Below are 18,100 nucleotides of genomic sequence, written 5' to 3'. Positions count from 1 at the left end.
GAATAGCTCAGCCAACAGAAGCCAGCCCTGGCTGAACGCTGTGGTCCTCTCCCTAATAATGGGCTAAACACCAGGGAGCCACAGGCGACAGGGATGAGCAGGGCTCTAAGACAGACGCCTCCTAGGTCTCCACAAACGCATGGTGGCTGCTTAGAAAAGGAAGAACATGGACTTCGGAGTCATGCGGACCCGGGATCGAATCCTTTCCTGGCTATGTGGCCTCAGGCAGGCCATTTAATCATTCTGAGCCCCAGATGACTGTCTGAAAACCCGGGGGCTGGTATTTCCTGGCAGGGTTTGCAGGACCATGCCTCTTATGCTGAGTCAACTTCTGCTCTGGTACATCAGCAGCTGGCCTCCCGAAACTCCCACTGTGAACCAGTCCGGAAGTCACCTGACTCACTTCCCAGGAAGTGAGCCTCGGCCCCAGCTGGAACTGCAGTCAGCCTCCTGAGGACAGGAACTGCCCAGCGTGGGTCATTCCTGTCTGAGGACATCCATTCAGGCCCCAGCTGGGCCGGGGTCCCCTCCACAGGGTGAGCAGCTGGAGGCTGGTCTCTCCTCCCATCAGCTTCCTTTAATTTCCATCAAAGCCTTTTCCCCCATTGCTTCCTGGATGCGTCGTCAGGTAGGATCTCCAACCCTCTTGCACCCTAATCAGATTAATTCCTCAAAATCTGGAAAGTATTCGCAATTTCGGGTCACTAATTCCAGCAACTAATAGATACTAAGAATACATATCTCTAACTTTATACCTGTTCAGTTCAGTTCAGTTCAGTCACTCACTTGTGTCTGACTCTGCGACCCAATGGACTGCAGCATGTCAGGCCTCCCTGTCCATCACCAACTCCCGGAGTTTACTTAAACTCATGTCCATTGAGTTGGTGATGTCATCCAACCATCTCATCCTCTGTCGTCTCCTTCTCCTCCCACCTTCAAACTTTCCCAGCATCAGGGTCTTTTCCAATGAGTCAGTTCTTCACCTCAGGTGGCCAAAGTACTGGAGTTTCAACTTCAGCATCAGTACTTCCAATGAATATTCAGGACTGATTTCCTTTAGGATGGACTGGGTGGATATTCTTATAGTCCAAGGGACTCTCAAGAGTCTTCTCCAACACCACACTTCAAAAGCATCAATTCTTCAACGCTCAGCTTTCTTTATAGTCCAACTCTCACATCCATATATGACTACTGGAAAAACCAGGTGGACCTTTGTTGGCAAAGTAATGTCTCTGCTTTTTAATATGCTGTCTAGGTTGGGCTTCCCTGGTGGCTCAGAGGTTAAAGCGACTGCCTGCATGTGGGAGACCTGGGTTCGATCCCTGGGTCGGGAAGATCCCCTGGAGAAGGAAACGGCAACCCACTCCAATATTCCTGCCTGGAGAATCCTATGGATGGAGGAGCCTGGTGGGTCCACGGGGTCGCAAAGAGTTGGACATGACTGAGCGACTTCACTTTCACTTTCTAGGTTGGTCATAAATTTTCTTCCAAGGAGCAAATGTCTTTTAATTTCATGGCTACAGTCACCATCTGCAGTGATTTTGGAGCCCCTCAAAATAAAGTCTGTCACCGTTTCCACTGTTTCCCCATCTATTTCCCATGAAGTGATGGGACCAGATGCCATGATCTTTGTTTTCTGAATGTTGAGTTTTAAGCCAACTTTTTCACTCTTCTCTTTCACTTTCAAGAGGCTCTTTAGTTCTTCTTCGCTTTTTGCCATAAGTGTGGTGTCATCTGCATATCTGAGGTTACTGATATTTCTCCTGGCAATCTTGATTCCAGCTTGTGTTTCATCCAGCCCAGCGTTTCTCATGATATACTCTGCATGTAAGTTAAATAAGCAGGGTGACAATATACAGCCTTGATGTACTCCTTTCTGATTTGGAACCAGTCTGTTGCTCCATATCCTGTTCTAACTGTTGTCAGGTGGTCTGGTATTCCCATCTCTTTAAGAATTTTCCAGTTTGTTGTGAGCCACACAGTCAAGGCTTTGGCGTAGTCAATTAAGCAGAAGTAGATGTTTCTCTGGAACTCTCTGGCTTTTTCGATGATCCAACAGATTTTGGCAATTTGATCTCTGGTTCCTCTGCCTTTTCTAAATATAGCTTAAACATCTGGAAGTTCACGGTTCACGTACTGTTGAGGCCTGACTTGGGAGAATTTTGAGCATCACTTTGCTAGCATGTGAGGAGTGCAATTGTGCAGTAGTTTGAGCATTCTTTGGCATTGCCTTTCTTTGGGATTGGAATGAAAACTGACCTTTTCCAGTCCTGTGGCCACTGCTGAGTTTTCCAAATTTGCTGGCATATTGAGTGCAGCACTTTCACAGCATCATCTTTTAGGATTTGAAATAGCTCAACTGGAATCCTATCACCTCCACTAGCTTTGTTTGTAGTGATGCTTCCTAAGGCCCGCTTGACTTCGCATTCCAGGATGTCTGGCTCTAGGTCAGACGATCACACCATCGTCATTATCTGGGTTGTGAAGATCTTTTTTGTATAGTTCTTCTGTGTATTCTTGCCACCTCTTCTTAATATCTTCTGCTTCTGTTAGGTCCATACCATTTCTGTCCTTTATTGTGCTCAGCTTTGCATGAAATATTGCCTTGGTATCTTTAATTTTCTTGAAGAGATCGCTAGTCTTTCCCATTCCATTGTTTTGCTCTATTTCTTTGCATTGATCTGTATCTATGCTTTTTTTTTTTTTTTTTTTTTGAGTTAATAAATTTTTGTAACTTTGGATGATTTGTTAAAAATTGAAGGATAGTTAATTTACAGTGTTGTGTTAGTTTCAGGTGCATCTATGTGACAACCCTCCAAGGGAAAAATGCTACAAAGGAAAAGTAATTTGGTCAACTGACAAAATTGGAGTATGATTGCTAAAAACTAGATAAAAATATTGCACCAGTGTTCAATTTACTGGAATTGGTAACTAAATCATGGTTATGGCCAAGAATATCCTTCTTCTTAAAAATACTCCCAAAAGTATTTAGAGATAAACAAAGTGTAACTTCCACTCAACCGGTTCAGAAAAGAACTATGCACATATGTTTATACACATATACAGATAATCATAAACAAGACACTTATACACACAGGAAATGTACACACACATACATACACACAAGAGAGAGACGGGGGGAAGAGAACAAACAGATGATAAAATATGAGAATCTGGCAAAAGGGAATTAACTATTCTTCATGCACTTTTCATTTCTTTAACTTTTCTATGCATTTGAAATTATTTCAAATAAAGGTTTAAAAAAAGCCTCCAAACTTCAACTTAGTCTTTGAAAGTCTATGTTATTTATTTTTGGATTTTCTATTGTATTTTGCTTTTCATCATCATCATCATCTGCTTTTACTTTATTTTTGCTAATTTTTATTGAAATATAGTTGCTTTGGGCTTCCCAGGTGGCTCAGTGTAAAAAATCCACCTGCCAAGGCAGGAGATGTGGGTTCGATCCCTGAGCTGGGAAGATCCCCAGGAGAAGGAAATTCCAAACTCATTCCAGTATTCTTGCCTGGGAAATCTCATGGATAGAGGAGCCTGGTGGGCTATAGACCATGGGGTTGTGAAAGAGTCAGACAGGACCCAGCGACCAGGCAACAACAATAGTTGCTTTACAATGGGAGTTTCTATTTTAAGTCCCACCTTTCTGGTTTCTTGGGAAGGCAGAGACACCACAGTATGTGAACACGTCTCTGATTCTCCTTCAATTTGGAAACATGTGAAGTCACATGGAACACCATGCAAACGACAGGGAGGTAGATGTGCGTGTATGTATAACTCCATCTCTCTCTCCGAGTTAAACTGCAGGATGCAGGCCCAATGCCCACAGGGCTAAGCAAGCATGGGAGGGAGTGAAACAGGCCAGGCGTAAGAAGAGTCAACTACTAGAAATACAGTAAAACTTTCTTGATTTTTTTTTTTTTTACTGGGCTATGGGGAAGCACAAAATGTCATACAAACAGGTATGCTAACTGCAAATGATATTTCTGAGTCAAACTGGAAAAAAAAGCAAACCAGAAATATTTAATAACATGTTTTCATCTCGCAACCCCTCGGACCTAGAGGATTCTAGGCTTCCAGCCCCCGGGACCGTGTGGGAGCGTGTTTTTGTCACGTTGAGATGTGCAGTACGGAATCCCACTGGGAGTCCTTCAGCTGGGAGCAGTACTCAGCTTTACTCAGTTTCATAATGGAAAAGAGCTGTTCACAAATGTAGGTGCTCCCAAACATCGAGAGGATCTTGGCACAGTGGGTCTTGTACTTGGGGTAACTGCCCCAGAGGTATTTATAGAATTCCGGTATTCCAACCTTGTCGTATTTGGTTTTCAGGACTGTGTTGCACTGCAGGTCAATCACCTCCATCTGCAGGGCTTCCTGGACGCTCTCGATCTTCATGGAGAAAGGGGAGCTGAACAGGGTCAGTTCACTTTCGTAGAGTTTGAAATCAGACAGTCTTTTCTGGAACTCTGTCTTCAGCTCCACGATTTTGGGAATGTAGTTCAGGCCGTCGCTTTCGTTCCTGGAAACCGATTTCAGGGTGGGAAAGTGGGCCAGGTTATTCCTGGCCAGATGAGTCTCCCAGAGGCACAGTTTGGCCAAGAAGGCCCGAATCAAGTCGTACATCTGAGTCACGATTTGGGAATGCCCTTGCAGGGAGATGTTCAATGTGTTCAGGTGCATGGTCATGTCCACCAAGAAGGCCAAGTCTTTGATCCAATCTTGAGAGCTCAGCTGAGGCAGGGGCTTGCCCCTGGAGGACATGAAGGAGTCAATCTCTTCCAAGGACTCAAAGAACCTCTTCAGCACCAGCCCACGGCTGAGCCACTTAATCTCCGTGTAGTACAGAAGGCTGCCATATTGGCAGTCCAGCTCATAGAGCAAAGTCGTGAACTCGCTGTGGTTCAGTCCACGGGAGCAGATCCAGTTCACGGCATTAACTACCACACTCATGATGTGGTCCATCTTTAACTTCTGAGCACAGAGCGACTCCGGGTGGATGATGCAACACACGGACTTCAGGTCGGAGCCCTTGCAAACCATCGCCACCTTGGACTTGAGTTTCGTGACCAGCCCATCGTTGGCGTCTACCATGGCAGGGGTGCCGGTAGAGGCCACGCTGACTAGTTTCGACCAGTCGATGTTAAACTTTTTCAGACTTTTCTCAACACGCAAAAAGATCTCGTTTCCAGACTTCGAACCCGTCATGGGCACCGTGTCTAAAAGTTCTTCTGACACATCAAAATTCTCATCGACTCCCCGGATGAAGATGGCCAACTGGGTGGTGTTGTTTATATCTGTGATCTCGTCGATGGCAATGGAATAAGCCACAAAAGATCTGATTTTTTCACGTAACTTCTCCCACAGGTTCCCAGCCATGTCTTCCACGGGCTGGACGGCAGCATTTTCCCTTGGACTCGCCTTGGCAAACGCTTGTTTTTGCTCGGGACAAACGATGTCTGATGACCCTAGGAGATACTTTCTGAGTCCTTCCTTGAGCTCCTGGAGCTTCTCATCACGCATCTTCTCGGTGTACTGGTCGTAGTGTTTGCTGTGGTTGGTTTGATAATGGCGTCTCAGGTTGTACTCTTTGGATACCGACATGCTCTGTTTGCATATTAAACAGGTAGGGATATTCTGCACTTCCACGAAGAAATAAGCTCGCTCCCACTTTTCTTGAAATACACGGCCCTCTTGATCTATCTTCCTTTTTCCCACTTTTGATAGAGACATGGAGACAAGAAAGAGTTCACTTTTCTCCTGACTGTTAGAAAAACATCAGCAAAAGCATGATGACAAATGCAGGGGATAAGGTGGTTGGGGGGCGTGGGTTAACTGGAGAGTAACCCAGCTCTGCAGAGGTGGGGGTGGGGCTGGGGACACTCAGGGCCAGCAAACTATTGCCAAGGGAGCATGGTCCCACGCTGGCTGGATCTTCAGATTTCTAAAGAAAACCTGGAAATGAACTTTTATGAAAAAGCCCCTGGTTTCTCCGTATTGGCCACTAATTCCCTTTTTTAAAAGGTTGGTGAGTCAAATGAAAGACGTCTTTGGTGAGGGTCGGTAAGTGGCTATGTTTGTTCCACCTGGTTTAAATGAGAATGATTTGAGATTGTATCTGCATTTTAACATATTGGGTTTCCCTGATGATTCAGCAGGTAAAGAATCTGCTTGCAATGCAGGAGACACAGAAGACTCAAGTTCGATCCCTGGGTCAAGAAGATCCCCTGGAGGAGGAAATGGCAGCCTACTCCAGCATTCTTGCCTGAAAAATCCCACAGACAGAGGAGTCTGGCGGGCTATAGTCCAAAGAGTTGGACATATATTTTTTTCAATGGCTTTTCAAGAGAATTTTGAAATAACAGAGAAGGGGATGAGTACAGAAGGCATATGATTTACCTGCTATGAGTCCCAAAAGACCTGGTGACAGCCACAGATCCTCACAGAACTTACGTGGTTTCAGTGTAAAGAAATGGGCCACAATGTATGTGAGCTTTACTTCGAGAGAACATGGGTATAAAAATTCACTTTAAGGAAATGCAGAGACAGTCAATTCAGTAGTTGCCTGTGGCTGGGGGTGGGAATGGGAAATGACTAGAAATGGGTAGGAGGAATCTTTGGGGGATGATGGAAATGTTCTAGTATTAGATTATGGTAACGGTTGCACAACTCTGTAACTTTACTGAGAAAAATCACTGGACTGTGTACAGTTTGCACAAGTGAATGTTATGGTATGTAAATTATGCCACAATAAAGCTCTTAAAAAGGCACAAAGCTATTTAGCAACCAGATGAATTTAGGAATAATAACTGTGCATTTCAAGACAAGAGTTTTGCTTCTAAAAACAAAAAAAAATTTTTTTTTTGAGATGGACCATTTTTAAAGTCTTTATTGAATTTGTTACAAGATTGCTTCTGTTTTAGGTTTTGACTTTTTTGGCCCCGAGGCATGTGGGATATCTGAGTTCCCTGACCAGGGATCGAAACCTGCACCCCCAGCACTGGAGGTGAAGTTTTAACCATTGGATTTCCAAGGAAGTTCAGAGCTTCCAAAATTTAAGTGAGGAGGTTCTCTAGTGATTCAAACTTTTGGAACCATCTCTACATTTTCTGCTTTTTCTTTTCTTCTAGAACTACCTTATTTTTAAAAATTTACATTGAAATATAGCTGACTTACAATGTTGTTGTGTTAGTTTCAGGTATTATATACGTATGTTCTTTTTTAGTCTCTTTTCCATTATAGGTTAATGCAAGATGGGTATAGTTCCCTGTGCTATACCGCAGGTCTTTGACAGTTACACTGTCCGCTTTAATATCCAATAGGATTTTGACTTGCTTGCAAGGACTCTAGGGGAGACATGAAAAACATTTGGACTTCCCCAGGGGTCTAGTGGTTAAGCCGAACTTCTATTGCATGAGGCGTGGGTTCGATCCCTGACTGGGGAACTAAGATCCCACATACCAACTGGTGCGGCCAAAAAAAAAAAGTTTTAAATTAAAATGAAATTAAAAAAGCAGAAAGGCTGGAACATCGCTCCATCAGAACAGAAGTCAGCCCCAGCACTGACTGGAGCGGGTTCTGGGAGCCCTGCTGTGGCAGGCAGTAGCCGTGTTGGTTCTGAACTGTGGGGAGGTCAGTGGTTAGAGATCCTGGAGGTGGGACTGGGGTGGCCAGGCGGGTACTATTTGCCAGCTAAGGTGGAGCAGCAGTAGCTCAGTATTATGAGCACCTTCCTCCAGCATAAAGGAATAAGAGTGTGGTGTGCCATCACTCACAGCAAGCTCCACCAAACTAATATGGGAAAAAAATGCCTGGCTAAGAAGACACAAGCAACGGAATTAAAGGGCTTTATAAGCAGCAGGAAAAATGAACATAGAGAGCGACATGTTTTGGGACTTGTCGCTGGTGGTCCAGTAGCTAGGATTCCAAGCTCCCAATGCAGAGGTCCCCGAGTTCAATCCCTAGTTGGGGAACTAGGTCCCACAAGCTGTAACTAAAGATCCTGTATGCTGCAACTAAGAACCAGAGCAGCCAAATAAATAAATAAAAAGTGGCATGCTTTGCTCTGAGACTCAAGGCTCAGGAAGCAAGGACCCCATGGTGAGTGTCCCTGAAGACAGCTCACACCTCACATTGGGGGCTGGAACCATCTTCTCACCCCTGGAATACTCACCATTGCTGAGCTCGAGACCTGGAAGTGGTCTGAAGAGAAAAAGAGACATTGGTGAGTGCAACAAAGGGCACTTTTCCTCTCTTGTCCATTTAGTTCTATTCGACAAACTTTTGTGACGTCAGCTATTGGCTAAAGCAAGACTGGTTGCCCAACGATAACCAAGAAATGGGAGCTAAAACACACAGTTCCCAGAAGTAGAAGCCGATGAACTGGGACTTCCCTGGTGGTCCAGTGGTTAAGACTTCGAACTCCCAATGCAAGGGGCCTGGGTTTGATGCCTGGTCAGGGGACTAGATCCCACATGCTGAAATTAAAATTTCCTGCATGCTGCAATGAAGATCCCGCATGCCGCAACTAAGACCCAGTGCAGCCAAATAAATAAATTAAAATAAATATTTTTCAAAAAGAACACCATGAACGGAGTATGAGGGGCGGTATCACATAGCACTTGACCGACTTGACCGCAAGGACCCACCGCCCACCTGCTGGGGTTAGAATCCCGGTGTCCCCTGACTTGTCCACCTTGAGGAAGTTAGGATCTGCAGCTCATTCTCCTGACCTGGCAGGGAACCCTCACATACCTGATGACTGTGAATTTGATAAACTCTGCAGCATCCAGGATTCTTCTCATGGAGCTGATTTCTAGGTAGCCGGGGGCTTTGAAGACCACCCCCGGGGGCATGCCATCGATCACCACACAGCCAGGGTTGAAGGTGATCTTCCTGTAGGGAACTTTCACAGGGAAATCCACTCCAATGGCTTCACCTGTGGTGAGACGAGCATAAAACCAGCTCAATTTGTTACTTGCTTCTCCCAAACTGAGCTTTTTTTTTTTTTTTTAAGAAGTTGAATATTTTATTATTAAATTGTTTATTCTCCTGCAAGGCTGTTGCTTCACTGTATAAAAATAGCACCAGCAAACACAGTATATTGCAAAATTAAGATAGTAATATTCTTCACTGGACACTATACAACTAACAAACTTTTCTCCACTGGCAGTTATTTCTAGTGGGAAGATCATTTTGACCCAAATCCAAGGATAGCTGTAAGCAAGTTACAATGTCATATAAGGTATCAGATAACCATGTTATCCTTGAATTACATAATTTTTATAATTAGTTTTATCAGAGATAATTTCAGGAATTCTGAATATTATAACTGGAGCCTAGCCTAAAAATCACAGGATGCTGTGGAAAGGATACACAGTGTTTATCTGAAGGCATTAGAAAGTTAAGGGGTATTTACTTCAGGAAACATTGTTACAAGTAGTTTCTTTTGCTAAAAGTTGCTTTTTAAATATCTATCCACCACTAATTTAAGACCACTATGCTAGATTAAGTTGTTTCAAAGTAGTTTATTTAGGGGTTCCATTTTCATTCCTCAATAGATTTTATGTATTTTTCATATGCTTCTTCACTCATTAGTTCATCTAGTTCTGAAGGGTTACTGAATGTCATCTTGATCAGCCAACCATCCTCATAACAAGACTTGTTGACAAGTCCTGGGTTTTCTGCTAGAGCTGTATTAATTTCAGTTACTTCTCCTGATGGAGGGGAATAGAGTTCACTAGCCCCTTTCACACTTTCCAAAACACCAAACTCCTCTTGTTCGTTCAACTTTGTCCCAACTTCAGGCAGACTACAGTAAACAACATCTCCCAAAGCTTCCTGTGCAAAATTGCTGATTCCCACTGTTCCAACACCGTTTTCTGTTGTTACCCATTCGTGTTTTTCTGTGAATTTCCGCACCGACAGCAGAGCAGGGCCGGTGCGCAGTGCCCGCAAGGCACCCGCCCGCAGTCCCGGGGCCGCGGCGAGCAGGGCGCGCGGGGTGCCGAGCCGGCGCGCAGGCTGCCGACCGCCGCCCGCACGCTCCGCACCGCTTGCAGCGCCAGGTTCGCCCGGGTGCACAGGGTCCCCAAACTGAGCTTTATCTTTAACGTCAAGCTTTCAAAATTATTCACGTCAAGTGATAACAATGGTGATCCGCCATTATTTTATTTTCCAGGCGTGCTAGGATGCAAGAGTGATTTTAGTGATTTTTGAAATTGGGAATGTGTAGGATAGCAGACTCGGTTTCTCTAGGCATGAAATAGGGATTATCTACCTAAAAAGGTTTTCTGAGGATTAAATGATTCATCACGTGTCAAACGCTAAAAACAAGACTTAGCCACAGGAAGAAGTCGGTAAGTCAAAGATAGCTATGATAATTATTTTTTAAATTGAGATAAAATTGACATATAACATTATATTAGTTTTGGGTATACAGCGTAATGATTTGATAAAGATAGCTTTTAAAAAAAATTTTTTTATTGAAGTATAGTCAATTTATAATGTGTTAATTTCTGTTGCACAGCAAAGTGATTTAGTTATACATATATATCTATATATAGCTATAGATATAGACATACACACACACATATTCTTTTTAAAATATTCTTTTCCACTATGGTTTATCATAGATATTGACTATATTTTTCCACATTACACAGTATGACTTTGCTGTTTATCCATTCTATTTATAAAAGCTTACATCTGCTAACCCCAACTTCCCGCTCCATCCCTCCCCCGACCTCCTCCTCCTTGGCAACCCCCAGTCTGTTCTCTGTGTCCATCACTCTGTTTCACAGATAGGCTCATTTGTGTCCTATTTTAGATTCCACAGAAAGTGCCATCATATAGTGTTTGTCTTTCTCTTTATGACTTACTTCACTTAGCATGACAATCTCTAGTTGCGTCCATGTTGCTGCAAATGGCATTATTTCATTCTTTTTTGTGGCTGAGCAGCATTCCATCATACATAGGTACTACGTCTTTATCCACTCATCTGTCGATGGACATTTAGACTGTTTCCATGTCTTGGCTATTGTGAGTACTGCTGCTATGAACATATGGGTGCACGTATCTTTTTGAATTATAGTTTTGTCTGAATATATGCCAGGAAATGGAATTGCTGGATCATATGGTAGTTCTATTCTTAGTTTTCTAAGGAATCTCTATACTGTCCTCCATAGTGGCTGCACCAACTTATTTCCACCAACAGTGTAGAAGGGTTCTCTTTTCTCCACAGCCTCCCCAGCATTTATTATTTGCAGATTTTTTAAATGATGGACAATCTGACTGGTGTGAAGTGGTACCTCATTGTGACTTTGAGTTGCATATCTCTAATAATTAATAATGTTGAACATCTCTTCATGTGCCTATTGGCCAAAACATAGCTATTATTATTATTATGGAATTAGTGTTTCCATGTAAAAATACACACTAATTTTGATCACAGCTCCTTAAGAGGAAGATCAATTTCTTAAAGCAATCAATTAGAAAGAAATATTTCAAATATATATTCAAAAATCTGAATATGCAACAATATAAAAACGTACCAAATTTTCGGCTAAAAAGGTCATTGACTTGTTCTCTTAGTTGTTTTATTTTTTCAAGGCTTGATAATCTTTCCTTCTCATTATCTAAAAAAATTAAAAAAAAAAAGTTTATTCATGTATTTGCCCCCGACCCCAAAAGACCATTGGAGAAAACCCCCATTAGCTCATGAGAAAGTACTTTACATGGCTTATCAATTTACTTTTAGCAAAAAGTAAGCATTTTGTAAATTTGTAAATTTAAGGCATTAGAGATGTCTTTCCTTAGTTGACAGGGTGAACTTAGCAAAGAAATAGCTCCAAGAGATTAACCCATGTCACAAAATGTTTAAAATAAAACAAAATGAAAAACACAGTCTAGATTATGACAAAATCAGATAGAATTCTATACCTGGAACTGTCACCTGAACGATGTTAAGATCTTCAACACCTGCTGCAGAATTCGTAATATTGGGTGAACTGGTGTTTCCTTAAACAGAAATTGAAATTTAGAACTTACAGAAAATTAGACTACTTCTGCTATAAAACTACCAAACTGCCATTCTGATCAGAAGGCCCGAGTAGGGAATTCCCGGTGATGTAGTGATTGTGACTCGGGGCTTTCACCGCCGAGGGCCCGGGTTCAATGCCGGATGGGGAACTAAGATTCTACAAGCATCACAGTGTGGTAAAAAAAAAAAGGCCAGACTAAATTTTTAAAACTCCAGAGAATATTTAGCTATGGAATAACAAGCTGGCTTGGCATTAATTGATGCTTGAGTCTCTGCAGTTTAATGTCTATGTCAAAGGAAAAGGCAATGGCAACCCACTCCAGTGTTCTTGCCTAGAGAATCCCAGGGATGGGGAAGCCTGGTGGGCTGCCATCTATGGGGTCGCACAGAGTCGGACACGACTGAGGCGACTTAGCAGCAGCAGCAAAGGGGAAAGGACTCCATGGCTTTTACTTAGTTTGTAGCCCCTGATACTTCACAGTCAGTCTAAATTGATTTAAAAAGAAGACTGACAAAAATATATTTCCTGGGACTTTGGAGAAGGAAATGGCAACCCACTCCAGTATTCTTGCCTGGAAAAGTCCATGGACAGAGGAGTCTGGTGGGCTGAAGTCCATGGGATTACATGACTGAGCATGTGTGCACGAGGGTGGAGGGAGATGGGTTGGTAGCAATAAAGTGGCAGAACTAAAAAAAAAAAAATATATATATATATATATATATATATATATTTATTTCCTGGGACTTCCCTAGTGGTCCAGTGGTTAAGACCCCAAGCTCCCAATGCAGGGGGCACAGGTTCATTCCCTGGTTGAGGAATTAAGATCCTGCATGCCACTTGGCCAAAGGAAAAGAAAAAAAAATTCCTTTATTGTTAATTCTCAATTTAAGGAAGGGTGAAGAAAGTAAGACATATGAGTGCGTACAAGAGAGCACTTAAGCAGCAGACGTCCTATGAGAAATGATGTAACAGGACAGTCAAGGAAAGGCTCAGATGGGGTTGAATAGTAAAAGCGCAGTTGACGGTATCACGGTCTGGTCAAATGACAGACACGACGCTCACTTAAGTTCTATGTGAGAAATGAAATGAGCCTTTCGAGTCCTTTCTGAGGGACTCAGGGCTCAGTCCCTGTGTTCTGAGAACAATCAACTATTTGGATATCTGAGATTCTACATCTGAGAGCAGACCCCAAAAGGACACAAGAAGCCACACCACAGTGCTCCTCCCTCCCCTGGTCATACACACACACACACACACACACACACACACACACACATCGATTTCACTCTTTCCCCCGGAGCAATCCTTTAAGGAAAAATGAAAAACTATACTTAGCAGTGTGAATTCAGCAAGGTTTTTGGCAACCAACCTTCAATTTTCACCTCAGCTTCAGGGTCCTCACTCATTTCTGAAGGGACAAGTTGAGTAGAATCTTGAAAAAAAATTTTTCTAAAATGACATTCACTGTTACGTATTCTCATGTTCCAATATTTTACTGCTCCTCTACCCTAAAAGTCGCTTATCCTGGCATTTTAAATGCATTTCATATTTAATAAACAGAGGTATAAACACAAAGGTACTTTTAATTTTAAAAGGGATAATAGAGTAATAAAAGATGACCTTAACTTAGAAGGGATAAGAGGAGATAAGAAACTTTCAGGGAGCAAATGATACGAAGTTACCCACAGTAAGGGACACAGAATATTCTTCTCTTTGAGCTAATGGAATTCATGTGGCAACAGTGTTTTCTGGTTGTTGTTGGGAATTATTGAGATTTTTAAAAAGCTATTTGCTCCTCTCTTATCCAGCCAGCAGCCCCCAGGTGATTCAAGGTCTATCATTACTTGGACTCATAACTGAGTTTTCTGCTGGATAAGAATTATGACACGTACATCAAGCTGGCATCACAGACTCAATGGAAATGAGTCTGAGCAAGCTCCAGGAGATGGTGAAGGACAGGGAAGCCTGGTGTGCTGCATGCAGTTCATGGGGTTGCAAAGAATTGGACACAACAGAGCAACCGAACCACAGCAACAACATACAAGTTCCACATACAGACAAAAGCCTGGCTAGGTTATCCCACCTAACTGGCTCATTTTAAAATGATCTGTCAGTTGTAACATTAATTGTTAGTAAAAGAAGAAAGACTAGAACACAAGATTGTTTTGATTTTGTACTATCATTATATAAGATGTAACCTTTAGGGAAAAATGGGTGAAGGCACATTGGATTGCTTGTACTATTCTTGCAGCTTCTTGTGAATCTATTGTTGTTCAGTGGCTAAGCTGTGTCTGACTCTTTTTGACCCCATGGATTGTAGCCCACCAGGCTTCTCTGTCCATGGGATTTGCCAGGCAAGAATACTGGAGTGGGTTACCATTTCCTTCTCCAGGGGATCTTCTTGACCCAGGGATCAAACTATAACTATTTTAAAATAAAAAGGTTTCAGGGAGTTTTCTGGTGGCCTTGTGGTTAGGATTCCGGGCTTTCACTACCATGGCGTGGGTTTTAATCCCTGGCTAGGGAACTGGAATCTGGTAGGCCATGTGGTTCGGTCGATAAATAAAGAATTAAAGGACTGGCATGAAATAGAAAGCTTTTAAAAATCAAACAAGGGGCTCTCCTGGCAGTCCAGTGGTTAAGACTTCACCTTCCAGGGCAGGGGGCTCGGGTTTGATCTCTGGTCGGGGAGCTGAGATCCCACATGCCTCGGGGCCAAGAAACCAAAACATAAAACAGAAGCAGTATTGTAACAAATTCAATAAAGACTTTTAAAGAATGGTTCATATAAAAAAAAAGTCTTTTTAAAAAAAGTTTATTCTCTGCAAAATACTGTAAACTTAAAAAAGAGAGAAAAAAAAAAAAAGAGAGAGAGAATGCCTCAATTTTCTAACCTTCCATTGGTAATTCCATTTCTATTACTTCAGTGCCTGCAGAAGGACGACGGCTCTCTGAAAGGAAAGTAAACAATATATTAAAAAGGCAGAAATACATATTTTTAAAAAGACATCATTTGAAACTAAGGCAAAGAATTCAAGACCCACACAGGAATACCCACGAAATATTTATAGACTCCTGGAAATCAAATTCATATAAATGATCCTTTCTTTATGCTTTTTTTTTTTTCTTAACCTAAGCTTTGGAAAAACTTAAAACGTTGAAAAGCAGAGAGAAGGCAAAATGAGGCCATTTGTCCATCCTCCAGTATCAAGTCATCGACTCAGGTCATTCTATCTGTGCCCCAACCCCCGCCCCGCCCCAGTGGTGGTTGTTGTGTCAGATTCTTTGCAACCCCATGGACTGCAGCACACCAGGTTTCCCTGTCTTTCACTGTCTCCCTGAGTTTGCTCTAACTCATGTCCATGGAGTTGGTGATGCCATCCAACCATCTGGTCCTCTGTCGTCCCCTTCTGCCATCAGTCTTTCCTAGCATCAGGGTCTTTTCCAATGTGTCGGCTCTTTGCATCAGGTGGCCAAAATATTGGAGCTTCAGCTTCAGCATCAGTCCTTCCATGAATATTCAGGGTTGGTTGCCTTTAGGATTGACTGGTTGGATCTCCTTGCAGTCCAAGGGACTCTCAAGAGTCTTCTCCAACACCACAGTTTGAAAGCATCAATTGTTTGAAGCTCAGTCTTCTTTAGGGTCCAACTCTCAAGACTGCTGGAAAAACCATACCTTTGAGTATACGAACTTTGTCGGCAAAGAAAAGTAACTACACCCATTGGTAGTTTACGGTAAATCTCGGAATTCAGTCTGCAAATACCTGCGTTGAAGGAAGTACATCTCTCTTCTGTTAGCGTCACCATATCGTGATGACCCACACAATGAAGAATTATTTTTTTATCATCATCTCATATCTAATCATTGTTCAAGTTTCCTCAATTCTCTTACATGTCTTGGAAAAAAAAACACATACTTTATACTGGAAGTAGTTTTAAACTTATGGGAAAGTTGCAAAAATAAAATAGTACAAAAAAGATCCGTCTACCCTTTACTCAGATAGCAAAATGCTAATAATTTACCGTTTGTGATCTTTGTCTTTCCCGATCTCTGGCTCCAGATGGAGACACACATCTGGATTTCTTTTTTAATCTTGCCTAATTGCTCTGCCTAGGACCTCCAATACACTGTTGAAAAGAAGTGGCAAGAACAGACATACTTGTCTTTTTTAAAAAAATTAATCATCATTTTTCACTGTGCTGGGCCTTTGTTGCTGTGTGCAGACTTTCTCTAGCTGCAGACAGGGGGGACTACTCTTCCTTGCGGGGCGCGGGCTTTTCACTGCGGTGGTTTCTCTTGTTGTGGAACACAGGGTCTAGGCACAGGGGCTTCAGTAATTGTGGTGCACGAGCTTAGTTGCCCCGCAGCATGTGGGCCCTTTCTGAATCAGATATCGAACCCACGTCCCCTGCATTGGCTGACGTATTCTTAACCACTGGACCACCAAAGAAGTCCCAGACATACTTGTCTTGTTCCTGGTCTTAGGGGGATAGTCTTCAGTCTTTAAGTATGACATGATCTATATAAGTTTTAAAATAGTTATATAAAGTTATGTAAGTTCTTATATAACTATAATAGTTATGTAAGTTCTTAATTATGTTGAAAAAGTTCCCTTCGGTTCCTAGTTTCTTGAGCGTTTTTTAAAAATCATGAAAGGTATTAGATTTTGCCAAACGCCTTTTCCCTACATCTGTGGGGACAATCGTGTGGGTTTTGTCCTTTATTCATTATGTTGCTATTCTGTTGATTGATTTCCACAGGTTGAGCTAATCTTGCCTTCCTAGGAGCAATCACTATATGGTCACTGTGTGGTCAGGCCATTCAAGATGGCTGTTCTCTTGCTCTTAGTGTATCTCCCCGCTCAACTAGACCCTGCTTCATACACATGACTACCTCCATCCTCTTAATTATGGCTTAATTAGTACCTACCTACCTCGCTTGCCCCCTACCCCCACTGCTGGTTTCCCCAGTAACTGATGAGCCCATCTGACGTCAGGTCCTCCCTATAAATGGAAGCCTCCTCCGAGTTAGCCAAGTTGCTGTCACTTCTTGTCTGCAGTTTGCTGCACAAAGTACGTGTTGCTCCAGGACTTTGCTTCAGATGTGCAAGGTCCCCTGTCCAATAAGCCACTGATGTCTTTGTTGCGGGGCTTTTTCTTTGTTCTCAAGGTTTGCAGGCCTGGGGCGGCGGTACATACCCAACAGGTATGAAGGATAAACTTATGACTGTTTTACTGAGGATTTTTGTTTATCTGTTAATAAGCGATACGGTTCTGTAGTTTTCTGGTGGTGTTTTGTCTGGTTTTGGTATCAGGGTGATACTGGCCTAACAGAATGTGTCGAGAAGTATTCCCTCCTCCGTTTTCTGTAAGAGTTTTTGAAGTTCTGGTGTTCACTCTTTAAACACTTGGTAGAATTCACCAGTGGAGTCACTGATCCTGGGCTTTTGTTTGTAGGAAGCTTTTCAATGACTATTCAAAATTCTTGTTGTGTGACGATTCAAAATTTGTGTTTTATCCTTAGTTTCAGTGGTTTGTCCATTTCATTTAGGTGACTCAATTTGTTGGCGTACAATTGCTTACTATTTGTGATAGGCAGATGCCCTCCCCCCGCTGCCCCGGCAATGAAAAAGATATCCAAAACCTGTGAATATATGATGTTACATGGCAAGGGGCAGATAGGATGCAGATGGGATTAGGTGTCCTTATGGTTAATCTTCAGAAAAGATTATCCTGCATACCCAGCTGGGCTCTGTGTAATCAATGTGTGGGGTATTTCAATGTGGAAAAGGAAGGCAGAAGGGTCAGTGCTGGAGTGATGTATTTCGGTAAAGACTATATTAATTGCTTGACCTTGGGCTTCTGTATCCTTGTTCCCCCATCCTGGAAGCCTTTCCCCCCACATCACACAGCATCAGCCGGGAAGAAAACAGAACGGTATTGATGCTGACATCCATCAAGGAAGCCTGGGTGCAGTACAGCTCAGCAAAGCCTGTACAGGGCGTTCATTTCCAGGGAAGAGACGGGGTCCCCGCACATGTAAAAGACCT

General features: G+C 42.7%; 1 protein-coding gene and 1 pseudogene across 9 annotated transcripts in view; both read right to left on the bottom strand.

Moving 5' to 3' along the window:
* The window catches only part of LOC133063697 (general transcription factor II-I repeat domain-containing protein 2), a 58,933-nt gene that overhangs the window by 6,534 nt on the left and 34,299 nt on the right, over positions 1 to 18,100 (bottom strand). For 2 of the 9 annotated variants that reach the window (XM_061153371.1, XM_061153372.1), the window contains exons 10-16: positions 14,945 to 15,001; positions 13,420 to 13,482; positions 11,950 to 12,027; positions 11,562 to 11,645; positions 8,764 to 8,947; positions 8,183 to 8,211; positions 3,904 to 5,726 (exon numbers count right to left, since the gene is read on the bottom strand). In XM_061153371.1, coding sequence (XP_061009354.1) covers positions 4,123 to 5,726; positions 8,183 to 8,211; positions 8,764 to 8,947; positions 11,562 to 11,645; positions 11,950 to 12,027; positions 13,420 to 13,482; positions 14,945 to 15,001 — 2,099 coding nt within the window. In that variant the 3' untranslated portion in view covers positions 3,904 to 4,122. The other 7 variants (XM_061153373.1, XM_061153374.1, XM_061153377.1 and 4 more) reach the window with 5 other exon arrangements.
* Positions 9,433 to 10,270, bottom strand: LOC133063933 (glycine cleavage system H protein, mitochondrial-like; annotated as a pseudogene).

This window comes from Dama dama, chromosome 10 (assembly GCF_033118175.1).
Source record: "Dama dama isolate Ldn47 chromosome 10, ASM3311817v1, whole genome shotgun sequence".
In the NCBI taxonomy this organism is placed as follows: Eukaryota; Metazoa; Chordata; class Mammalia; order Artiodactyla; family Cervidae; genus Dama; species Dama dama.
This window is presented reverse-complemented; position numbering and strand designations above follow the sequence as displayed.